The sequence below is a fragment of the Physella acuta genome, unplaced genomic scaffold (genome assembly GCF_028476545.2).
Source record: "Physella acuta isolate Inbredline_101_S28 unplaced genomic scaffold, ASM2847654v3 ptg000263l, whole genome shotgun sequence".
Lineage (NCBI taxonomy): Eukaryota > Metazoa > Mollusca > Gastropoda > Physidae > Physella > Physella acuta.
In genome coordinates this window covers 156,624-183,330 of record NW_026731782.1, presented here as the reverse complement: position 1 = coordinate 183,330, position 26,707 = coordinate 156,624, and the positions used below count along the sequence as shown (strand labels likewise).

Sequence of the window (26,707 nt, the reverse complement as noted above, 5' to 3'; positions counted from 1 at the left end):
GTTTGGTCGATGTTGAAAGGTTTGATTTTATCTTACGTGACCAAGTGAACTCTAATCAAGTCATTCAGGTAACTATATGTTGTGTTTTGAGATGGGGTTTATGTAATTTTACTTTCTGAGACATTGTACTGATAATCATCTTACAGTCAGTTGTGTTTTTCATGCAGTCATATCTCATTACTTTAACCAAACATCTTTTATGAAAGGCATAGCTTTTTTATAATATAGAAAAAGAAAATTAATTAATTATCAACACAAAAACCATCTTGAAACTATGTTATGGTTGTTGGTTTGATTATAGAGAAACACGCAAATCAGCGATCGAATATTGCACGCGATTAGAACGTGCACTTTTCAGCACGGGTGTATACAATTACAATGTGCTAAAAAAAGGAATTTGTTTTCTAAGCTGTTCGCGTCAGTGTATTGATGTACTCTCTCAGTTTACGCCAAAAGAGCCAAGGTGTTGCGTTTAAATTAACAAAACTATGAATGGAAAATTATAAGAAGGCCACCATACAAGTAGAGAACTATAATATTGACTATTTAACTAGGTATTTTAAATCCAAAACGGAAGATTCCAATTTTCTTGACCAACTTCCGCCAGACATATTGTTACATATTTTCTGTTTTCTTAACGTGGATGAGCGCTTAAGACTAGCATGTGTATGTAGGTCATGGAGAGATTTGATCCACAACACACCCCACTTGTGGCGCAACAGCCAACTAAAACTTTGCTGCGACTGCGAATGTGTGCAATGGAGAAGAACATTCTCTTCCGTAAAGCGATTCGCAAGCCATTTCCGGGAGTTATCAATCTCCTGCAGTCATCACAATAACCACGCTGGCTGCAAAATTCTTGCCGCGGAGTTCCAGAAACTTGTGCTTTGTATACACGATCCGGTTCTGACGTCATTGAAGATAACTGATCTACGACTGCAGGGTTCTCTCTCTAAAACCGTTTCCGGTATCAGTGAGGTTCTGACGTGCATGCTCTCCAGTCTTGACCGTCTGCAGTGTTTCAAAATGTCGTCTGCGCAATGGCCGCTACATGAAGGCATCAAGGTCATCGACACCGTCTTGACCGTGTCCAGAGGAACCCTCCAGTCTCTGGTCATCGACGGGTTCTTTGAGGCGACTTCTTTAGCCCAGAGACCGGCTGAGTTTGACCGAGTGACCAACGGCATCCTTTCTCTCAACCGCTTGACAAAACTAGGCATCGACTACGGTCTTCTGACGGATGAATTTGTGACTACGCTCTCCGGGTCACACGCAGGGCAGATTAGTAAATTAAAACTAGTCATAAGCGGCTTACAGGATTACTACTTGCCTAAGATCGCACACGAATGTTGGTTAAAATTGGTATGGAATTACACTTATATTTCATTTGTTTTTAAAGACAATCTAATTCCTTTTCTCCGTTCTTAATTGTAAGATTTGCCCCAACTGCAATCCTCTCTTTTGACATGAACAGACTGAGGCTTGTCCAACAATGAAGGTTGCCTTTACTTTGGATATCTGGGTTTTAGACCTGGCACAATCTTACGTCGATATACTAGATCCTGCCTTACCTATCTACAAACTGCGGCTAACCTATGGGTTAAGATTCGCTGCTTCGTTCTGGAGTTGCGGCTATCCTAGTTACAAGCTGAAATATATCGTCAAACATTTCAGGTGGGTGTGACACGGTCTGTTTATGTGTGCCAGTGTGTGTTTATGCGTGCCAGTTTGTGTGTTTATGTGTGCCGGTGTGTGTGTTTATGTGTGCCAGTGTATGTGTTGATGTGTATGCTTCACTGTGTTTATACGTGTGCAGTTGACTTTCTTTCAGTGCATGCTTGCCAATGCATCTGAGTATGTGTATGCTAGTGTGTATCAATATTTTCACATGCTAGTGTGTCTCTGAGTTGATGCGTGAAAATGTGTTTTTATGTATGTATTCAGTGCATTTGTGCTAACATGTTTGTATTTATGTATTCAGTGCATTTGTGCTAATGTTCTGGTTGTTTCTTTAGCTACACTGTGCACGTATTTAACCATATTAATGGGTTAAACGATATTGCATCGGGTACTCTATTATTCGCCTAAATAACTCTATAACAGGTGTGTAAAACACTTTTAAAATCATTTTGATAGAATAATAACAATCCATGTTATTGAAGCGTATCATTGTTTATAGCATACAGTTCTACATTTTTAAGTACGACATGGCCTAGCGGTAGAGAGCTGGACTGCTAACCCGAAAGTTTCGAGTTCGAATGCGGGTTCAAGTCAGTAGACCGTCCCTGAGTCCACCTAACTCTGATGGGTACCTAACTCACTTTAGGGAAGTAAAGGCAGCTGGGTATAGTGCTGACCACACTATCCCTTCATATGCCGAGGTAACAGAAACAGGCGAACTCTACTTCACTTGACACAGACCGTCAGGTTCGAAAAGGGAGCTTTGCTTTTTTACTTTCTCATATATGAAGTATAGTGAAGTATAGAGGAAGTATTGTAATAGTGAAAAAAAAATCGAGATTTTTATAAATCTCGACGCTTTACACCTCCATGAGTTGGAAAAACATAGTTTTGCGATTTTGTCCGTGTCTATGTGTGTGTGTGTATGTGTGCCTGTGAACACGATAACTAGAGTACCGTTACAGCTAAGTTGATGAAATTTCATTTATAAGTATTATATCAAATTTGTAGTTCTGTATCAACTTTTCAGCGATTTCTGGTAACCGGAAGTGGAACTTATTCTATTTTTTTTTTCAAAAGCCTATAACTTGAGTACTGTTGCAGATAGATAAATGAAATTTCACATTTCTAATTCTAAGATCTAATTCTCTGCCTTCTGTTAAATTTTCAGTAGTTTCCGTTAACCGGAAGTAGTAATTTACGCTATTTCCGATTTCTAAAAAAAGCATGTAAATTTATAAGTTCTAATAATATTCCGCTCCATTATACACATATTGTTTGGCGTTCACTTCGTGCGCAATTCTTTTTTCTACGCGATTCTATTATATTTTAAAAGGTTTAAGTAATTAAAAATGGATTAAAAATCATGTATATATCCTGAGTTCCCATCCCCCGTAGTGTTATATTAGAATATTCGAGAAAGTTTAGGGGAGATTACGCCCGGTTTATTAGATAAATGTATTGAACGATATACAATAAGAAAAAAACCCTTTCCTTGTTTTTTAAGCAGTGAAAAAGATAATGTTTGTGTAATCTGATGTTAATAAATCGCGCTTATTGATGCTGGATTTTGAATGATGTTAACTTGGATTCGGAGAAGAGGGTATTTACAATACGATGGTAAGAACCAGTGGCGTAGCGAGGTCGGGTGTCACCCGTTGCGGCACTTAATGGTGTCACCCCCCAGAGGCGTAGCGACCCTTCCCGGGGACAAATTTTCGATTTGAACCTCCCCCCCCCCTGGTACGAAGTCATCTAGTGTAAACCGTTGCTTCTACAGGCATAGTCTTGTAAAACTGGAGGCTGATACATTCAACGAAGAAGACAGGCTCCTATGTAGCACACTTCTCAATCATGGCACAATGGACGAGGCTGTTCTACACTTCGTGACACATTGTTACCGTTTGCTGCATGTTAAGGTAACTGTCAACATTGGTTTTGTTTACTGATGTTCAACTTATGTCGGCTTATGTTGTTTGTAATTGTAAGGTAACCCTCAACATTGGCTGAATGCAAATTGTGTTGGATAGTATACCAACCCATGAACGACATTGGGGCAGGCTCAGTCTACTTGGCTTTAGCTAAAAATGTTCAGTTAGTCATATAGGCTTACTTAGTCATATAGGCTTAGTTAGTCATATAGGCTTACTTAGTCATATTGGCTTACTTAGTCATATAGGCTTACGTAGTCATATAGGCTTACGTAGTCTTATAGGCTTACTTAGTCATATAGGCTTAGTTAGTCATATAGGCTTACTTAGTCTTATAGGCTTACTTAGTCATATAGGCTTACTTAGTCATATAGGCTTACTTAGTCTTATAGGCTTACTTAGTCATATAGGCTTACTTAGTCATATAGGCTTACTTAAACATATAGGGTTAGTCATTTGGCTTATTTAGTCATATATGCTTAATTAGTCATGCTGAATTGATAGATAAAACCATAAGAGTCGTTATGTTTACAGGTGGGTATGGTGTAGTTCTAACGATTTGTTTAATGTTACATTTAGTACGTGTAATTTAAAATACATCTTTAAAAAATAATTTAACTGTACAAACATTTGGGACGGAGTGGCCGAGCAGTAGAGAGCTGGACTGCTAACCCGTAAGTCTCGAGTTCGATTCAGGGTTTCAAGACAGTAGACCATCCCTTAGTCCACCCAACTCTGATGGGTACCTAACTCACGTTAGGGTATAAAGGCGGCTGGGCATAGTGCTGACCACACTATTTCTTCATATGCCGTGGTCACAGAAACAAGTGAAGTCTACTTCACTTGCCTTATAGACCGTCAGGTTTGAAAGGTCTACGAGGGTTTATTTTACATGATATTTGTAGTTTGTTGATACAATTATTTTTAAAAGTAAGCTATTTTTAACATTAAAATGAACTGAGCTATTTTAAACTAACACCCGTCTGTACCTAACACGGCCATGTTACTTACGCTTCCATACCTTAGTTCTCAGCTCTCTTTGAAAACCCAGAGAAAGTTGAAATGGCTGCAAAGAAGGTGACGCAGGGGAGGCTACTGCGAGATTTGAAAAAGACCATCAGCAACAAACGACGTAAAATGAAACAGGCCAGTGGTCTAGGTACAAACGGATCAAAGCCGCCGACGTCCAAGAAGATCAAGCTATAGCATACTGGATCTTATGCACGAATTGTTTTTAAAGACTCTAGCTCCGAGTTACGTGTAACGTGAATGCTAACAAAGACTTTTATACCAAGCCTTTTTTACTTTGTTGATTGAATATTATTTTGTTTTTATATTATTTTTATTTTGATGAGACTTAGCATTTAGGTACTTAAAGAAGATAATTTAGCATCGTTTTATTAAAGAACTAGCCATCGGTACCCGTTTCACGTGAATTATAGGCCTATATATTTAGAAATGTACTTGATTGAGAAAAATAATTTATGAAATAGTTATTGGTCAAAACGCAATGTGCTTTACTACACGCTGAACGATATTAGTGACAAAGCAAAGAAATAACTAATTAGCTAAAAAATCCGACACATTTAACATAACACAGGCACAGATTGATTCAATGACTTAAATGATTACGTTAAAAATCTGGCTATTCAATGGTCATTATGTTGTTTTTAAGTAATGTGTATTAGTTTGACCGATACAATTGTATATATTTCATAGCGTACGTCTTGATGAGTAGATCTATAGATCTAGATCTAAAAATCAAATTTGAATAAAGTAGTTCCTTTCTTTATAGTCTAAAATCGGAATTCACATATAAAAAAATAAATGATTAAGTTTGACTTGATGTGTCTCTATCCCGCACCACCTGTGTGATATTAATTACACTATTAAAGATTCTAGAGAAGATAGAGTCTAAATCTTGATCTTGGCGACTTATTAGCATCTTCGTCTAGTTTTTGCGTAGATTTAGATCTAGTCTAGATCTAGAATCTCTAGATCTAGAATCTCTAGATCTAGAATCCAAATAGATAAAATAAATTTTATAAGTTTAGGTCTGAAAAATAGTATTGTATACATTTCATAGCGTGCGTAGATCTAAATCAAATTGAATGAAATTGTTCATTTCGTTTTATTCTAAACTCGGCAGATGACGTCATTAGTTAATGTATAAACATTAGTGACGTCATTGTTTCATGGGTTCTTTTTCACAACTATAAACCCTTTTCCTGTTGCATAATTAAAACTGTTTTTCTACATTCGAATATGCCTTTATTTTTTTTTCTTCTTTAAATAAAATGTTGATTATACATTTAAAACATCAACCATATTATTTTCAACTAAAGTCCGTATCAAGTTCTCCATATATAGGCCTACTGCTGCAGATTCTGATGTGATATCCTGCGAAAATATTTTGTGGACAGAGAGAGAGAGAGAGAGAGAGAGAGAGAGAGAGAGAGAGAGAGAGAGAGAGAGATGTGCTTACATGATCTTTTATATATTAGGATGTCAACACATTTTTTTTCATAAAAACGTTTTAATAACAAGCTTTTATTTAATAATGCACTAAAAAGGAGAAAATAAATTATAAACTGCTATTTAAATAACTATGAAGAAAGCGTTTATTTTCTCCTTTTTAGTGCATTATTACATAAAAGCTTGTTATTAAAACGTTTTTTATGATTTTTTTTAGTACTTTACATGTTTTATTTACAATAGAGTTACATGACTAAAAACCATTGCGCACCCATTGAACGTGATGACGCCCTATTGAATGTGATGACGCGTGTCTATTAGCGCGGAATAGTTTGATGAGACAGCCTACTAATTTGGACAAAAGTTTATATAATTCATAAAAAAATAATCAGGCAACCAATTAAGTCTAATTTAATGTCATGTTGCATTGTCTTCATGTCTTCACTACGAACCGTATCTGTCAGTTAGAAGTGCCTGCAATTTCGCTCGGGCGTTTCGCTCTAGACAGACAGACTGACGACTGACGACATAGGAAGTGAGTTAAATAAAAGCTTGCAAAAAATTAATTAACACTAACCAACCGTTTTATGAGGTGTATAACTAATATAAACCTTAACCTCATCGGGTTAGATAGGGGTCGGCGTGTTAGAGTCGGTAGAGGCTCATGGTTGCTAAACCGATAAGTCTTGAGTTCGAACCCTCGTGCAAAATCAAACAACTGCTGCCTTGTAGTTTGTTCTTGGTTTGATAAAGGCTATGGAAGCAAATCCAAGAAGAAAAGATGGGTGAATAGCCTCAATGGTGCATAACCAGTTGACACGTATATTTAATTGTGTTGGAGGCGTGGTCGAGTCGGCAAAAAGCTCATGGTTGTTATAATTCGAAAAAGGCTCGAGTTCAAACCCTCCGGCAGATAACACTCGATTCCTTCCAACACCAAAAATTAACAACAAAGAAGAAGAAGAAGATGTGTTAGATCCTATGTTTTTAATACAGATAATTTAGTCCAGAGGTTGATATCAAAGCCAAGTGGAAGGGTGTGTGGAGGCTTATATAATGTTGTTTTATTTACAATAATTTTTGTCTAGGTGTTATTTTAAGGTGCGCACTTGTGCGCGTGTGTGTGTGTGTGTGTTTGTGTTTCGAGGGGGGGGGGGTCGGAGACATAGAATTTTGTTTTAATTAGAAAATTTTGTTTTGATTAGAATATGTTGTTTTGATTAGAATATTTTGTTCAGGAGTTGATATAAGGGACGTGTGTGTGGGGGGGGGGGGGGGGGGGGAGGAAGAGGGTTCAAAAAGCAAGTTTAGGCTTAAAAGCAATTTTAAAAAAACGACAGAGTAGATCTATGCTTGTATGAGCGATGTTGATGGATTTGCTATGATCTGACGTGACCAAGTGAACTTTAATCTGCTCATTTAGCTAACAATATGTTGTGTTTTGAGATGGGGTATATTACATTTTATTTTCTGAGACATATAACAGTCAGTTGTGTTTGTCATGCAGTCATATCTTATTACTTTAACCAAACATTTTTAGTATATATTTAAAATATAGAGAAATGATTATTAATTAATTATGAACACAAAAAACTTGAAACTCTTGTTATGACTGTTGCTGTGATTATAAAGAAACACACAAATCAACAATCGAATATTGCACGCGATTACAACGTGCACAATTCTGCACGGGTGTGTACCATGCACTAAAACGGAATGTGACTTCTAAGCGCGCTATTCGCTTCAGTGTATTGGTGTACTCACTCCAGCTAACAGAATCAAGGAGCAGTACTTAAATTAACAAAACTATGAATGGCAAAGTATGAGAAAACCACGATAAATGTACGGAACTATTATAGTGATTATTTAACCAATTATTTTAATTCAGAAACGGAAGCGTCCGATTTTCTTGACCAACTTCCGCCAGAGATACTATTGCATATTTTCTGTTTTCTCAACCTGGACGAGCGTTTAAGACTAGCATGTGTATGTAAGTCTTGGAGAGATTTAATCCACAACACACCCCGCTTGTGGCGCAACAGCCACCTTAAGCTGTGTTGCCACCTCGAATGTTTGCAATGGAAAAGAGCATTCTCTTCCGTAAAGCGATTCGCAAATCATTTCCGGGAATTAACAATTTCCTGCACTCATCACAATAACCACACTGGCTGCAAAATTCTTGCCGTGGAGTTCCGAAACCTTCTGCTTTGTATACATGAACCGGTTCTGACGTCATTGAAGATAACTGATCTACGACTGCAGGGTTCTCTGTCTCGCACCGTGTCCGATATCAGTGCTATTCTGACGTGCATGCTCTCTAGCCTTGACCGTCTGAAGTGTTTCAAAATGTCGTCTGCGCAATGGCCGCTCCAAGAAGGCATCAAGGTCATGGACACCGTCTTGACCGTGTCCCGAGGAACCCTCCAGTCTCTGGTCATCGACGGGTTCTTTGAGGCGACTTCTTTAGCCCAGAGACCGGCTGAGTTTGACCGAGTGACCAACGGCATCCTTTCTCTCAACCGCCTGACTAAACTAGGCATCGACTACGGTCTTCTGACGGATGAATTTGTGGCTGCGCTATCCAGATCACACGCAGGGCAGATTAGTAAAGTAAAACTAGTCATAAGCGGGTTAAAGGATTGCCACTTGCCTAAGATCTCACACGAATGTTGGTTAAAATTGGTATGTAATTCAAGGAAACATTTTCAACTTTTATTCGGACATGTTTCATTCTAATTTTATATCCCAACTTTTTCTAACTTTAACTCCGTCTCTTGAGTATAGCAATACGACTATCTCCAAATATATTTTTAGAACGTTGTCCCGCCTACGATGCCACATACAATAGCTACAGCAAATTGTTCTATCCACATGTTCTATCTATCTATCCAAATTGTTCTATCCACATATTTTCTGTAGTATAAATACAGTTCTACGCCATAATGGGTGACATCAGGGTAAATATTTAGCATACACATAAGTTTCTTTGTACTAGTGAAGGAGATTTACTGCTACATATTTAAGTATAATTATTCATGCTTTTCTTTCTGGTATGTTTACTTTGCCTTTGCCTACCAAGAACTACAAGACAGAATTTGTTTGATTTTGCATTAGTCTCTCCTAGATGAGTTGCAGCCAGCAGCTGTTTTTCCTGGGATGAGTTATATTATTCTGTCGACTGCAGGGGCGGAACTACAGTGCCGCCAGACCCCGCAATGCGGGGGGGGGGGGGGGGCATGCCATTAAGGGGCCCACAGCCGACCATAATAATTTTTTGTAGTTAAAAAAAATAATTTTCTTGCATTTTTAAGTTGACGGTAAAAGCTTTTGTAAATAACAAACAGATCTACTACAGTAATTATGTTATACAGTAACTAACACATGCTGTTGCGTAAAAAAAAATGTATATATATGCATGAGTTGTAGTGTGAAAGATAGACAAACGCTCAAAAGACTTTCATGATATTTCCTTTTTACTTTCTCGTATATACGAAGTATAGAGAAAGTCTTGTAATCGTGCAAAAAAAAAAATCGAGATTTTTGCAAATCTCGACGTTTTACATCTCACTGATACGGAAAAACATAATTTTGCAATCTTGTCCGTATGTCTGTGTGTCCGTGTGTGTGTGTGTGTGTGTGTGTGTGTCCGTGTGTAAACACGATAACTTGAGTACCGTTACAGCTAGGTTGATGAAATTTCATATACAAGTATTATATCAAAATCGTAGATCCGTATCAACTTTTGAGCGATTTCGGATAACCGGAAGTGGTACTTTTTCTACTTTGAATTTTTCAAAAGCCTATAACTTGAGTACTATTTCAGATAGATAAATGAAATTTCACATGTAAGTAAAAGATCTAATTCTCTACCTTCTGTTAAATTTTGAGTAATTTCCGTTGACCGGAAGTAGTACTTTACGCTACTTCCGATTTCTCAAAAAACTAATGTAAATTTATAAAGTACTAAGACTATTGCGCACTATTATACACACCTTTATTAGGCGTTCGCTTGGTGCGCAATTGTTTTTTACTGAGATTCTATTCTATTTTTAAAAGTTTCAGTATTTAAAATGGATTAAAGATCATAACTATATCCCCAGTTACCATCCCCTGTTGTTTTATATAAGAATATTCGAGAAAGTTTAGGGGAGATCACTACCGTTTTATTTTAAATAGTTAAAAAGGGGTGCTCATAAGCTCCTTTTAATATATTTGTACTAAACAAATAAAAAAGCAATTACTTTTCTTAATTATTATTTTTAAAAAATACATACTAAAGAATGACATAACAAAAGATGGTAATATATATAAAAGAAATAATTTACATAAAAAAACATAAAAGTAAACATAACACGAGAAACCATTACACATTCACATACAAAGCTTTCACGTTTCATATTCTTTTGACCAGCTGATGTAACTAGAGACTAGGCAGTATTACAGTAAACATAATGAATAAACTAGATCTAGTTCTAAATCAAAAAAAAAAACAACCAAAAACAAAATTCAAAACAGAATTCAAAAAAGATTTATTTTTTTCAAAACCCGATCAGGCCAGGAATGAGTATCCAATGTTTGTATTCTGTGTTTATATATATATATATATATATATATATATATATATATATATATATATATATATATATATATATATATATACATTGAGGGCCCAGAATTTTTTTTTCGGGGTGGCCCTTTTTTTCTAGCTCCGCCACTGGTCGACTGGATGTAATTTAGTACATCATTTAAAGCAATATGAAGATCTGATGTTGACTTCAATTGTTTTTAACCTACACCCCATCCGAAAAATCTCTCTAGAGATATCTGTTGCTAAGTATAGTATAAGAACAGTTGTGAAGAGGTTTGTTTTGTTAATATATTTTATTTACATAAACCCAAAGTTTCAACCTACTGGTATCGGAGGCTCGATGTCTAGGGACAGCAACGCATCTAGGAGAGAAATCGGATGCCTTGTGGTTTTCTCTTGGATGGATATTTCCAAGAAAATCCGAAAACAAAAACAGGCTAAAATTGGCGTTAAGCCTATATGGCGCATAACAGGTTGACACATAATACTCTATGGTGTTTGAGAAAATCCCTTATAATATTACAAATAAGAACGGAGAAGAAGAATTAGTTTGTCCATGATTGAAAACGAATGAAATTTTAAGTGTAATTCTCTCTTTTGACATGATCAGACTAAGGCTTGCCCAAAAATGAAAGTTGCCTTTAATTTGGATGTCTGGGTTTTAGACTATTCACAATCTAACATGGATATATTAGATCCTGCCTTACCTATCTACAAGCTGAGGCTGACTTATGGGTTAAGATACGATGTTGATTTCTGGAACTACGATTATGCTAGTGTCAAGCTGAAATATATCGTCAAACATTTCAGGTGGGTGAGACACGATGTGTGCCTGTGTGTGTATGTTGATGCGTCTGTTCATGTGTGCCAGTATGTGTGTTTATGTGTGCCAGTGTGTGTATATGTGTTTCTATGTGTGTGTTGATGTGTGCAAGTGTGTGTGCATATATGTGCTAGTGTGTGTGTTTATGTGTGCCAGTGTGTGTATATGTGTCTGTGTGAGTATTGATGTGTGCAAGTGTGTGTTCAAGTGTGGAAGTGTGTGTGTTTATGTGTGCCACTCTGTGTGTAAATGTGTGCAAGTGTGTGTGTGTGTGTTTACGTGTGCCAGTGTGTATATATGTGTGTGTCTATGTGTGTATATGTGTGCCAGTGTGTCGGGTAAGTGTGCCAGTGTGTGCAGATGTGTGCCAGTGTGTTTATATGTGTTCCTGTGTGTGTGTGTTTACGTGTGAAAGTGTGTGTGTGTGTTTACATAGTGCTGATCACATTATCCCTTCATATGTGAGGTAACAGAAACTGGTGAACTCTACTTCACTTTTCCCATGGACCGCCGAGTTCGATAAGGGAGGTTTCATTTAGTAAAATTTATTGAACGATAAACTATAAGCCCTACCGCTTCCCGTGTATTTGAATCAGTGAAAAACATGATTTTGTGAATTTGATGCTTAGAAATCTCGTTTATTGATGCTGTGATGCTGTATTTCGAATGAATTGAACATGGAGGGGGGGGGGGGAGGAAGAGGGTATTTGAAATGCGATGGGAGTCGGCGTTGTAGAGTCGGTAAAGTTCATGATTGCTAAACCGAAAAGTCTCGAGTTCGAACCCTCGGGCAGATGAAGCTCGTTAGCTGGGGACAGCCACTCTTCTAGAAGAGACAACTTAAAATTCAAACAACTGCTGCCTTGTAGTTTGTTCTTGGTTGGACAAAGTCTATGGAAGCAAATCCAAATAAACCGGGAGTGATCTCCCCTAAACTTTCTCGAATATTCTTATATAAAATAACAGGGGATGGGAACTCGGGCTATAGACTTCTAGACATGATTTTTAATCCATTTTAAATACTTAAAGTTTTAAAAATAGAATAAAATCTCGTAGACAAATTAATTGCACACCAAGTGAACGCGAATAAAAAAGCGCATAATAGTGCGCAATATTATTAGTACTTTTAAAATTTACATTAGTTTTTTGAGAAATCGGAAGTAGCGTAAATAAGTACTTCCGGTCAACGAAAAATTCTCAAAATTTGACAGAAGGTAGAGAATTAGATCTTTTACTTACATATCAAATTTCATTTATCTATCTGAATAAGTACTCAAGTTATAGGCTTTTGAAAAATTCAAAGTAGAAAAAGTACCACTTCCGGTTATCCGAAATCGCTCAAAAGTTGATACTTATCTACGATTTTGATAAAATACTTGTATATGAAATTTCATCAACCTAGCTGTAACGGTACTCAAGTTATCGTGTTTACACACGGACACACACACACACACACACACACACACACACACAAACATACGGACAAGATTGCAAAATTATGCTTTTCCGTATCAGTGAGATGTAAAACGTCGAGATTTGTAAAAATCTCGATTTTTTTTTTGCACGATTACAAGACTTTCTCTATACTTCGTATATACGAGAAAGTAAAAAAAGAAAAGCAGGCTGAAATCGGAGTCAATGGCCTCAATGGCGTATAACCAGTTGACACGTATACTTAATTATGTTGGAGGGGATCCCTTCCAACACTAAAATTAAGAACGAAGAAGAAGAAGAAATGCGACAGTAAAAGCTAATCTAGTGTAAACCGTTCCTTTTACAGGCACTGTCTTGTAAAACTGGAGGCCGATATATTCAACGAAGAAGACGATTTACTTTGTAGCATATATTACAATCCTGAAGTAATTGACGGGGCAGTTGTACACCTTGTGAAACAGTGTTACCGTTTAATGCAAGTAAAGGTAAGGTAATTGTCAACATTGACTTTGTCTAATGATGTTCAATTGTCAGCTTATGTAAGTTGTAATTGTAAGGTAACTGTCAACATTGGCTTTGTCTAATGATGTTCAACTGCCAGCTTATGTTAGTTGTAATTGTAAGGTAATTGTCAACATTGACTTTGTCTAATGATGTTCAATTGTCAGCTTATGTTAGTTGTAATTGTAAGGTAATTGTCAACATTGACTTTGTCTAATGATGTTCAACTGCCAGCTTATGTTAGTTATAATAGTCAACATTGGCTTTGTCTAATGATGTTCAATTGTCAGCTTATGTAAGTTGTAATTGTCAACATTGACTTTGTTTACTGATGTTAAACTGTCAGTATTTGTTATTTGTATTGTAAGACAATACTCAACATTAGCTGAATGCAAAGGTGTGCTGGATAGAGGGCCAAACAATGAATAACATAGGGGCAGGCTCAGTCAATTTGACTTCAGTTAAACAGCTCAATTAGTCATATAGGCTCACTGAGGTATATAGAATTAGTTAATTAAATAGGCTTAGTTAGTCATATATGCTTATTTAGTCACATAGGCTTAATTAGTCATGCTGGATTGATAGATATAACCATACGAGTCGTTATGTATATTAGTGGGAATGGTGTAGCTCTAACGTTTGAATAGAACCAATAGAAGAACTATCTTTGATATTGAGGAGAGATGAAGTGCAATATACACCGCATAAACCATTTAGATTCTACGTTAACTTTGTTACATTTAGCTCCTGTGTAAAATTTAAATGTACATTTTAAAAAATAATTCACATGCACAAATATTTGTAGTTTGTTGAAAGAATTATTTTTAAAAGTAAGCTATGTTTTAATATTAAAATGAACTGAGTTATTTTAAACTAACACCCGTCTGTACCTAACACGGCAATGTTACTACCATTCCGTAGTTCTCAGCTCTCTTCGAAAACCCTGAGAAGGTTGAAACTGCTGTCAAGAAGGTGACGCAGGCGAGGCTAATGCGAGAGATGAGAACGAGCATCAGCAAGAAACGACGTAACACTGAACAGGCTAGTGGCCCGGGTACGAACGGATCAAATCCGCAGACATCCAAGAAGATCAAGTTGCAGGATACTGCGACTTGGATCTTATGCAAGAAATGTTTTTAAATACTCTAGCTCTGAGTTATTTGTAACGGGAATGCTAACAATTACTTATAATCCCACCTTTTTTTTTTACTTTATTTTATCTGAAATCTATTTTTATACTCCTCTTATTTTACTAAGGCTTAGCGTTTAAGAACATAATTTGTCATTGTTTTATGAAGAATATCAACTAAAATACATCGATGTTATCATTCTGAATCGAAAGGTAAAAAAAAAAAACATTTTGAATAACAAATAAAGAAAATATTGCAGACAAAAAAAGAATCAAGACTACGTTTTTCTAACAACCCATGTCGTGAATCTGGTGGAGTGTAGTCTAGAAGATCATTATTGTGAAACCAAAACTCAAGAATGGGATCCACACTGCATCACAACTCTAGGGGGACACGATTTTATACTAGTGTTTCTTCGTGGAGGAGGGGGGATAGGGAGGGGGGGGGGGCTAAAATTTCCGGGGTGGTGGGACGGACATTGGTGAAAACGTGCGGTAATTATTTATTATATTATAGTGCTAATAATGTCGTTTATTTCTATAGCCATATGGTGCAAGATTTTGTTTAGCTACTGCTGAGTACTCATCAAATCTGAGTATGCTCAGACTTCTGGGTGGATGTTTTGGGTCGTTGATAATTGATTATTGTCTAGTCACATGCACTACTTAATACGTGACGTGGTCTAAGCAGTAGAGCGCTAGACTGCTATTTCGGAAGTCATTAGTTCGAATCCGCGTGCAAGTCAGTAGAACGTTTCTGAGTCCACCCAGCTCTGATGGGTACCTAAATCATGTTAGGGAAAGTAAAAGCGGTTGGGCAAAATACTTACCACACCTTCATTTCATATGCTGAGGTCAAGAAAAATATGAACTGTACTTCACGTGTACAATGGATCGCTAGGTCTAAAGAGGATTCTTTACTTTACTTTTACTATTTAATTCAGCTGTCAATCTGTAATTTTTGTTATCTTAAAGGGTTAACTTTTTATACATATTTTTTATCTAAAAATAGCCTCGTCACCTAGATCTATCAAAGTTTAGGGCGAGAATGTTTATAAAAAAATTACAAACTTAAACAATAAAATTTACACAACAATGAGAGAATTACAACTACAGATGATTATTCAAGAAAAAGAGTGCCAGTTTCTAGATTAAACTTTAACAAAGACAGTGAAAATGTTAACAATTTCGCACATTACTTAATCGCATTTTTGCACCGGTGTGCACGATTCAATAAAAAGGAAACCATTTTGAAGTGTCGTATGACATCATTTTATTTGTGTTGATATTTTCTCTGAGTCGCCTAGGACGTTTCTGTAAGATAAAAATGGAAGCATATCAAGTAGAGAAGACGACGATTTCGACGTCGACAGCAGTAAAGAAGAACAGTAAGATGGAGGTTTTAATGAATTATTTAAACAGAAAATCAGAAGGCGCGTTATTTTTAGATAAGTTACCACCGGAAGTATTGACGAAAATCTTCAGTTTTATTCGCGATAAAAACGAGCTTCTGCGACTAGCGAGTGTGTGTCGGACTTGGCGGGATTTGATCCACACCGCACCGCAGCTGTGGCGCAACATCCGTCTTAAGCTGTGCTGCGACTGCGAGTGTGTGCACCGGAAGCGAGCCCTGTCGTGCGTCCAGCGGTTCGGGTGCCACTTCCGGGATTTGTCGCTCTCCTGTGTACATCACAATAACCACGTGTCCTGCAAATTCATGGCGATGGACTTCCGGAAAGTTTTGCTCGGCTTGCATCAGACCACTCTGACGTCATTGAAGATAACTGACCTGGGGTTATCGGGTGCGAAGTTAAGCACCGTGTCTGGAATTGCTCATGTTCTGACGCGCATGCTGTCCAGTCTGAATTGCCTGAAGTCCTTCCAAATGTCGTCTGCGCAATGGCCGCTCGACGAAGGCATCAAGGTCATCGACACCGTCTTGACCGTGTCCAGAAAAACTTTAAAGTCGCTGTTCATCGACGGTTTTTTTGAGCCGACCTCGTTGGCAGATCGACCGGCCGAGTTTGACCAAGTGACCAACGGCATCTTGTCCCTCCACCGTTTGACCAAACTGTCCATTGACTACGGTCTTCTGACCAGCGCTTTTGTGAGTGCGATGTCTGAATCCCACGCTGGGCAGCTGACGACTTTACAGTTGGTTATAAGTGGGATCATGGACCGCTACTTGCCTAAGGTCTCTCACAAGGCCTGGTTGAGCCTGGTATGTAAATCAGATGGTACTTGTTGAAACTGTTGTCTTGACAAATTTACTTGTAGCATCCACAAAGAAGGGACGGGGTGGCCTAGGGGTAGAGAGCTGGACTTTTAACTTGTAAGTCTCGAGTTAGAATCCGGGTTCATGTCAGTAGACCGTCTCTGAGTCTACCCAGCTCTGATGGGTACCTAACTCACGTTAGGGAAAGTAAAGGCGGTCGAGCATAGTGCTGACCACACCATCCCTTCATATGCCGAGGTCACAGAAACCAGTGAATACTTCACTTACCTCGTAAGTTTGAAACGGAACTACTTTTGTACCCACAAAAGCTAAATAAATCACCGCAAAAGAAGACAACTTTAGTACATATATATGATAGCTTTTCTATACTGTAAATCCTTAAAATAATATTCCCAGGTATCCTAATTAGATTTCAGGTGTATGAGAAGAGTAAAGTAAAATTACCCTTTTAGAACCTGCATGTCCATGGTACAAGTGAAGTAGAGTTCATACATTTCTGTGACCTCGGTATATTTAGGGATGGTGTGGTCAGCAATTTGCCCAGCTGTCTTTAATTTTTCTAACATGAGTCAGGTAGCCATTAGGCTGGACTCAGGGACGTTCCACTGATTTGAACTCGAAAACAATTTCGATAGTTCGTGCTAGCATTCTAGCGCTAGACCACGCCGTCCTCCTACTTGAACAAGCGGGGGTTAATTGGGCTGGTAAGTAGGTCACCAACCAGTTCTATGGCTCATGCTGGTTTTATTGAGCCGTAGAACTGGTTGGTGGCCTACTAACCAGCCCTATTATATCTGTTAACCTGTGTTATTGTGTTCCTACTTGACGGCCTTTAAATAAGAACCAAATCGCAATGTCCCTTTTTGATTCGACCAGACTAAAGCTTGCCCGACACTGAAAGTGGCGTTTAACGTGGATATCTGGATTCTAGACCCTTCACATTCTGACCTGGATATATTGGACCCCGCCTTGCCTATCTATAAGCTGCGACTGCTGAATGGAGAAATGTACTTGATATTGACTTGGCAAGCGTACATGATATTTTATGTCCTGCGGTATATTATGAACAACTTCAGGTTAGTGACGGACTTGGCGCGGTATTGTGGGTGAAAGGATGTCCGGTATGAAAAAAAAACCTGTTCAGAAACCCTCCGCGACATAAACCCCCTGGACATAACCCCCCCCCCCCCCTCCAACATAAACCCCCTAGTCATAAACCCCCTAGTCATAAACCCCCTAGACATAAACACCCTAGACATAAACCCCCTAGTCATAAACCCCCTAGACATAAACCCCCTAGACATAAACCCCCTAGTCATTAACCCCTTAAACATAAACCCCTAGTCATAAACCCATTGTTTGTAAATCCCTTAGTCATAAACCCCATAGTCATAAACCCCATAGTCATAAACCCCCCGGGGAGGTTTTTGTCCGGAGTGTTTATGTCAGGGGGGGGGAGGTTGACCGGTAAAATGTAACTTGACTTAATCATTCTTTACTCCGTGTGGAGCATAAGACCTCAACCATACCCTTCCATTATGTTCGGTCCCCGGCTGTTGATTTTGTAACCTCCCAAGACATCAAGGTCTCCGTAAAATTCGGCTGTGTGGGTGTCTGTGTGTTGGTTTGTGTGGTTGTCTGGGTTTTGTGTGTGGGTGTGTCTGCGTGTGGGTGTCTGCGTGTTTATAAGCACGCCGTGTGTGTGTTTTGAATTGTTGATGTAGGTGGGTTAATAGTTGCAGTGTTGCTGTGTTTATTTAAGGTGTGTTTGTGTGCTGATGTGTGTCATTGCCTGTTTGTTTACGTGGGTCAATGTGCAATGATGCTGGCTCTGATAGTTATTTAACAAAACTTGGGAAAGGGAAGTAGCTTTGGTAAACCTAGCGCACCTGATATAACTAAAATACAAAACATTGGTGTTTGCAGTAACACACTGGAACAGTTTTCCGGAGACTTGAGTGACACAGATGAAACCATTGATGCGGACTTTCTTCAATTTGTAAAGAAATGTCAACGTCTACACTACATAAAGGTAAGTACTACCACACTATAAGTACCTCTGGTTCTACGTTTGACTAGCCTAATACCTAAGAAAACTTCGGAACCATGCAAATCTAAGAACCCCATCTCCGCTCCACAAAATTAGAACCACAACCCATACCCACACCATTGAATTCGAACAACCACACCTCCCCAACCACACAAGATTAACAACTACACCTCTTCTACCCCACAAAATTATAACCACTTCTTGCCCCACACCATTAAAACCACCCCCAACCCACAATATTAACAACCACACTCCCCAACCCACAATATTAACAACCACACCTCACCAACCCACAATATTAACAACCACACCTCCCTAACCCACACTATTAACAACCACACCGCCCCAACCCACAATATTAACAACCACAACTCCCCAACCCACAATATTAACAACCACACCTCACCAACCCACAATATTAACAACCACACCTCCCCAACCCACAATATTAACAACCACACCTCCCCAACCCACAATATTAACAACCACACCTCCCCAACCCACAATTTTAACAACCACACCTCCCCAAACCCACAATATTAACAACCACACCTCCCCAATCATACAATATAACAACCACACCTCCCCAACCCACAATATTAACAACCACAACTCCCCAACCCACAATATTAACAACCACAACTCCCCAACCCACAATATTAACAACCACACCTCCCCAACCCACAATATTAACAACCACAACTCCCCAACCCACAATATTAACAACCACACCTCACCAACCCACAATATTAACAACCACACCTCCCCAACCCACAATATTAACACCCACAACTCCCCAACCCACAATATTAACAACCACACCTCCCCCAACCCACACGATTAACAACCACACCTCCCAATCCCACAATATTAACACCCACAACTCCCCAACCCACAATATTAACAACCACACCTCCCCCAACCCACACGATTAACAACCACACCTCACCAACCCACAATATTAACAACTACACCTCCCCAATCTACAAAATTATCACCACACCTCCTCCACAACAAGATTATCACCACACCTCCCCCACCTACATGATTATCACCACACCTCCCCCACCACAACATTATCACAATACCTCAGAATAAAACACCCCCTCCCCCCTCTTATACTACAGGTCTCTGCGAATTTCTACGAGCCGGACACGGTAAAGACTGTCAAGAAACTGGTACAAGAAAGACGGCGCCGGTACGACAAGAGGAAGACCCTGGAGGTGCCAGAGAAACGTGCCAAGACAACTCCAGCATAGCCTGACATAGCCGACTCGGCAACGGAGAAAGTTAATCAATTTTTTAATTTTTTTTTAATTAGAGCGTGGACCATTTTTATGACCATAATTATCAACACAACTTAGACGCTTGAACCTAATCGTTTCCGTCAGTATATAATTTAAATCTCTGCAAGTCTACAATTGTCTGGTCTGTGCTTGTAAGACCGTTACATTAAGACAAGTTAAAAAAATAACTAATTTTTTATTGATATAACTTACGACTACGACGACTTATATTTGATACGTTTCTTATTATTTTATTTTTGATACTTATCTTAAAGGTTTTACAAATAATCTACACCGTATATTATGACGTATAATTTTGATACTATTATAATATATTTTTATTATGTTTTATATTTTATATATAACAAAAAGATTCACTTTTAAAATCTTTTTGTTGTTTTTATAATAAAACTTTAAATAAACTATACAAATGGTGTTATGTTTTGTAATTTAAATTTTAAAAAAAAATGGGAATTCGTAGCAACATCACGTAAAATAGTAATTAGTATACTGTATTGTAATTTCAACTCTGAGAACCTATGTTGGCTCTTTTTAATCTATGTTCAATCCATGTAGCTTCTTTAGGCAAAAGAGGGAAAGGACAACAAAAACGCCAGTAACCCTGTGGTGAATAGCTACACAGCTAAACGCCATTCACCCACGAGTGAAAAGCTACACAGCTAAACGCCAGTTACCCACTAGTGAATAGATACACAGCTAAACGCCAGCCACCAAACGGTGAATAGCTACACAGCTAAACACCAGTTACCCACCGGTGAATAGCTACACAGCCAAACGCCAGTCACCCACTAGTGAATAGCTACACAGCCAAACACCAGTCACCCAACGGTGAATAGCTACACATCTAAACGCCAGTTACCCACCGGTGAATAGCTACACAGCTAAACGTCAGCCACCCACTGGTGAATAGCTACACAGCTAAACGCCAGTCACCAAACGGTGAATAGCTACACAGCTAAAAGCAAGTCACCCACTGGTGAATAGCTACACAGCTAAACGCCAGTCACCCACTGGTGAATAGCTACACAGCTAAACACCAGCCACCAAACGGTGAATAGCTACACAGCTAAACGCCAGTCACAAACTGGTGAATAGCTACACAGCTAAACGTCAGTCACCCACTAATAAATAGCTACACCGCTAAACGCCAGTCACCAAATTGTGAATAGCTACACAGCTAAACACCAGTCACCAAACGGTGAATAACTACACTGGTAAACACCAGTCATCCACTAGTGAATAGCTACACAGCCCAGGCAAACACGGACAATTTTCTCTAATCATACAACTCATTAAAGTGAACCCCCCAGAGGAGACGACACTTCACTTCTTCTAGGGCTCGTATCAGATTTGAAAGAAAATGGAGTAAAATGTATTGGACAAGGGGGAATTAGCCGGACTGGGGGGGGGGGGGGGGGAGGTGGGGGAGGGGATGATGATTTTTTGGTTAGATTCAAGTAGAAATCGATAAACTGCCCCATCTCTCCCCCCTCCCCAGCCGTTCGTTATTTTCTCAGATGCTATGTCTGGCTTATACAAACTTATAATTTCTTAGTAAGGTTCGACAACTCTTGTGTTTTTAAATATCCTGGGTTACTTTAACCTGTTTATAAGAGGTCGATAATCTTTACGTACTTTTGTTGGAGAAAAAATGAGTTCAAGTGTACAGATTATAGATTTTGTACACACGTGTACTGTAGCTACAGAAGTGTACATTTTGGCAAGGCAGTTAAAATAGTGTGTACGTTTTACATGAGAACTGGCGTTGGGTTACAGAGGTTCTCTGACCGTCTTGAAATTAATTTCTGATATTTTTGGTAAAAAAAAAAGTTAGCAGCTACGTGTGCGTATTTATAATATAGTTAGGCATTGTACATATTTATAAGGTAGTTAATGTTGTGTACATGTGTAACGTAGTTAGGGTAGTGATATGCTATCGGTAAGGAACAAAATAAGACTTCTGTGCCTGGACATTTCATAAAATGGACGAGAAGTGGAGGCGTGGTTGGACGGTAACGCGTACAGCTGCTGACCCGAAAGTCTCAAGTTCAGATCCCGAGCTTGAGTCGGTAATACATCCCTGAGTCTACCCAGCTCTGGTGAATACACAGCCAAAGAAAGTAACAAGGATTATTTGAGAGATTTCTAGCTTAGTCTCAAAACTAAACTCGTTCTACATAATGTCAACATTTCTCAGTTAACCTGTAATTTATTTATTTCAAAGACACTGACTATTTTTCTTCCACAAGAAGAAAGACAAGGACATTATTCTTTTCCAGAAGACTCTAAATGGTATCTGTTCCTCGTTGTATTAGGTTCCCAATTAAAATTGATCGCGCGCAAGTTGACACTCCAAATGACAACAAATCGACAATGTCAAATGTCAGAGCTCATCGCATGTTATACAGGGCTCAATCTGACATGTCAGATGTCTTGGTGAGTACTTAAATGACACGCAATTCTGGGGTGGACGATGAACTTTTAGGATGAATGTAGACAAGGATAGATAAAGTCACGTTGCGTTTCAGACGTTGAATGTCCTATTGCAGGGGTCTCCAAACTTTTCAGCTCGAGGGCCGCATTGACTATCAAATATCAGTTCGGGGGCCAGAGTTTCTTTAAGGCATCTCTTCAGGGTCGTAGCGCCCCCTACCCCCCCCCCCCTAACGAAATATAATGTATATAGAAATATATACAAATTTCAAGTGTCTCTAAGGAAGTCATTTTCTTGCAGTTCAATGACCTCCCGCTGCAGTTCATCTTTGCAACTGGCCACTTTTGCTTCAAATGGGCTTTGAAACAGTCTCACTTCTTCTGCCTATGAATCCAAGTCAGAAAACCGCTACTGAAACTGCAGCTGGAGGTCTTTAATGATCTCGTATGTAAATGACGTGGGGAACTCAGTGGTTGTTTTAGCCTTAAAGACCTTGCACTGCTGAAAGTGTGTCAAGTTGTTAGCTTGTACTTGTTCCAAAAACATGACAAGTTTGTATCTAAAGGCCTTTATGTGGGCGTATAGATCAGAAACTAGATTTCACTCTGTTGCCGTTTTAGGTTCAGAAAATTTAAATGACTAGTTATGTCTGCAACAGAGGCCAATTTCTATACCCACTCTTCATCAGACAAAAATGGCTGTGACTTGCCTTTACGAACAGGAAGTCACCTATTTCTTTTCTTAGATAGGCTACTCTGCTCAGAATTTTTTCGCAAAATTAGCAATCTTACGGATGTGAAATATGGTAAATCGTGCGTTTTTGTGCTCGTCTCTGAACTATCTATGGTTAGATATCCTCTTTGGTAACAGTGTCATTCATTGTATGTAGGGAAGCCAGCTCTTGTGTTATGTTCAGGTCTTCACCCACATCTCTAATGAGCCCAACGACTCATCCATTGCAATTGAAAAATGGCGGAACTTCCTTGAATTTTTCGCTATTAGAGTCGCTATGTTTTCACCAATGTCTGCAACACGGCGAGTAATTGTATTTGCACACAAAGCTACATTTTCAAATAGTTTTGAATTTTCTGTGCAAAGCTTCTCAGCCACCTCCAAAAAAGATTTATTCAGTAGACAAAAAGATCGTCGCGGGCCGGATAAAATGACCTCGCGGGCCGCATCCGGCCCGCGGGCCGTAGTTTGGAGACCCCTGTCCTATTGCATAGACTGAGCGGGTCGGTAAAGGTCAAGGTTGCTAAACCGAAAAAGTCTCGAGCTCGAACCATCCGGCAGATGAGACTCGTTAGCTGGGGACAGCCACTCTTCTAGGAGAGACAACACCAAAATCAAACAACTGCTTCCTTGTAGTTTGTTCTTGGTTGGACAATGTCTATGGAAGCAAAGCCAAAAAGAAAAGCAGGCTGAAATCGGAGTCAATGGCCTCAATGGCACATAACCAGTTGAAACGTAATCCTGAATTGTGATAGAGGCGTGGTCGAGTCGGCAAAATCTCATGGTTGATAAATTCGAAAAAAGGTCTCGAGTTCAAACCCCTGGCTCGATCCCTCCCAACACTAAAAATTAAGAACGAAGAAGAAGAAAAAGAAGATAGTCTGAGCTACTGTCTCTCTTTCTCTCTCTCTCTGTATATATATATCTCGTAAACAGTAATTACCGGATGATGTTTTGGCCAAGCAGAACAAAAAAGGGGAAAGAACTAAGAAGTTTTGTTGACTGCAGTTGGTCGTGTGGGTTTTTGTCAGGATAGCCGCCCCTTACATTTTAGCATCAATCTACGCAGGTTTCGAACTCCGGACTTTCGAGGTGACAAATAATTAAATACTAACAACATCAAAGAAAATAATGCAACGCACGTGTTATACCACTAGACCACCCCGCCTCCATCGCAGACTGATCTATTAGATACATGTATTTTGTACAACACACATTTTGTTTTTCGCTCGTATGAAATAAAAAACAAATATAATATAATGCAGATTCTATTGTTTTGTTTTCTTTGCCGGGTTTAAAGGAAACTATATTTAACGTTCACAAGGGTAATAAATTATCATTCAAACATTAAAAGACAACAACGATTTTAACAATGAGTGCAACACAATTCAGAAAAAAAAATCATGATTAAAAATTCTTTGTAAAAATTCAGGGATTCGTTCCCACGCCATTAATGTTTAACATTTCTTACAGTTGTGAAAATCTGTGATATTTATTATACCAAGCTGAATTGAGATTATACAAAGCGGATTCCACAAATCAGGCAGCAAAGAATGTCGCGTGCGTGACGTAACAAAAAACAACAACATCACGTCATCATCTAAGCTAGACCCGTCGGGAAATCTAGGAAATCAGAAATAGGGTTTACAACGTACAAGGTAAAAACAACAGCGCAGTAAAAATCAAAAGCGAATAAAGATTAATTTAAATAATTACAGCATCAAAGAAAATAACGACAGGAAGAGTAAGAGAGAGAGAGAGAGAGAGTGGGATTGGGAGTGGGAGAGAGAGAGAGAGAGAGGGGGGGGGGGGAAGAAAAGGGAAAGAAAGGGAAATCAGAAATAGGGTTCACAATGTACAAGGTAAAAACAACAGCGCAGTAAAAATCAAAAGCGAATAAAGATTAATTTAAATAATTACAGCATCAAAGAAAATAACGACAGGAAGAGTAAGAGAGAGAGAGAGAGAGAGAGAGAGAGAGGGAGAGAGGGAGAGAGGGGGGGGGGGAAGGGAAAGAAAGGAAAATCAGAAATAGGGTTCACAATGTACAAGGTAAAAACAACAGAGCAGTAAAAATCAAAAGCGAATAAAGATTAATTTAAATAATTACAGCATCAAAGAAAATAACGACAGGAAGAGTAAGAGAGAGAGAGAGAGAGAGAGAGAGGGAGAGAGGGAGAGAGGGGGGGGGGAAGGGAAAGAAAGGAAAATCAGAAATAGGGTTCACAATGTACAAGGTAAAAACAACAGAGCAGTAAAAATCAAAAGCGAATAAAGATTAATTTAAATAATTACAGCATCAAAGAAAATAACGACAGGAAGAGTAAGAGAGAGAGAGTGGGAGTGGGAGAGAGAGAGAGGGGGGGGGGGGGAAAGAAAAGGGAAAGAAAGGGAAATCAGAAAAATCGACACACAAAAAAAAACTAACTATATATCTCCTAGCTCTTTCGCTTCGCTCTTAGGAAAATAAAATGGCCCTTTATTGGTTGTAAAAAAAAATCGATACCGCGACAAGTACAGTTTGGTGTGCACGAGAGTTTGGTTAAGGTAAAGGTTGACATGGCTAGGAAAAAAAATAATCTGGGGGTGGTGGGGGGGGGGGTGGGGGTATCTCCATCTGAGGGGCGGGGCGAGGGTTAGCCAGATATATTACCAAATGGCAGGCAATGGAGACAAGAAAATGGTTTCCGGAAAATGAGATATCTGAAAGAGAAAAGCCATTATTGTACGTCTGTCTGTGTTGCTGAACGCGGCAGACAGACCGATGTCTGTACACACAGACAGACAGACCGATGTCTGTCTGGTACTGATGTTTGAGTCTGTGGATAAGAGCATTGGAAGGAATGCCTGTTAGGCTGTTGTTGCGAAATAGCAACAATGGTGTTCGCGTTTTATAACGTAGTAAGTACTAATAAAAGGAAGGCGCTTTCTAAGGTGTGTATGATTGCTGTGTGATGCAGAGTGCCGAATAGGTTATGTTGTTGAGTGTGTTGTACGTTATGATTTTGATTATGGTGTTATACATGATAAGGACTTCGGAATTTAAAAAAAAACAACATTTTTTTTTAAACAAGCCCAAAAATAACGCACATGTAAGGCTTTACGCAGTTTTTTGTAGTTGAAATAATATTAGTTTTGTCTCTGATTATTGTAATATAAATGTATTGTATCGTCAGATTAAACAAAGCCGAACAGCATTCCCCACCCCTTCTCTCCCTTAACTAGAGGTGTGCACTCTTTAGAACTAGCTACACATTGAGATGGTCGGAAGTCTTCGAAGCAATCTCAAGACGTAGAGGTAAATAATCATTCGCTTTACATTTCGACCATACGCCCTATAAAATACATGTAATCTAAACTAACCTTAATAGTTAATAATTACTAGAG

The 26,707-nt window shown here is 38.8% G+C and overlaps 4 protein-coding genes across 6 annotated transcripts in view; 3 read left to right on the top strand and 1 right to left on the bottom strand.

Annotated features, from left to right (window-relative positions):
- The window catches only part of LOC131939021 (uncharacterized), a 259,843-nt gene that overhangs the window by 134,114 nt on the left and 99,022 nt on the right, over positions 1-26,707 (bottom strand). The gene's annotated exons all lie outside the window — the stretch shown is intronic.
- LOC131939010 (uncharacterized) lies at positions 394-4,897 on the top strand. The gene is made up of 4 exons (XM_059297259.1): positions 394-1,362; positions 1,475-1,674; positions 3,461-3,599; positions 4,638-4,897. Exons 1-4 carry the CDS (start codon positions 493-495, stop codon positions 4,815-4,817), a joined length of 1,389 nt encoding a protein of 462 aa, XP_059153242.1. The 5' UTR covers positions 394-492; the 3' UTR covers positions 4,818-4,897.
- LOC131939009 (uncharacterized) lies at positions 7,794-14,762 on the top strand. Of its 3 annotated transcripts, none has more exons than XM_059297257.1 (4): positions 7,794-7,906; positions 11,285-11,484; positions 13,278-13,416; positions 14,354-14,762. In XM_059297257.1, the coding sequence occupies exons 1-4, from the start codon at positions 7,895-7,897 to the stop codon at positions 14,570-14,572; spliced, it is 570 nt and encodes a 189-aa protein (XP_059153240.1). In that variant the 5' UTR covers positions 7,794-7,894; the 3' UTR covers positions 14,573-14,762. The 3 variants fall into 3 exon arrangements, with proteins under 3 accessions (XP_059153240.1, XP_059153239.1, XP_059153238.1); XM_059297256.1 differs by having other exon boundaries at positions 7,794-7,928; XM_059297255.1 differs by having other exon boundaries at positions 7,794-8,768.
- Positions 15,909-20,447, top strand: LOC131939016 (uncharacterized). Its single transcript, XM_059297267.1, has 4 exons — positions 15,909-16,782; positions 17,674-17,873; positions 18,724-18,829; positions 19,975-20,447. The coding sequence occupies exons 1-4, from the start codon at positions 15,955-15,957 to the stop codon at positions 20,104-20,106; spliced, it is 1,266 nt and encodes a 421-aa protein (XP_059153250.1). The 5' UTR covers positions 15,909-15,954; the 3' UTR covers positions 20,107-20,447.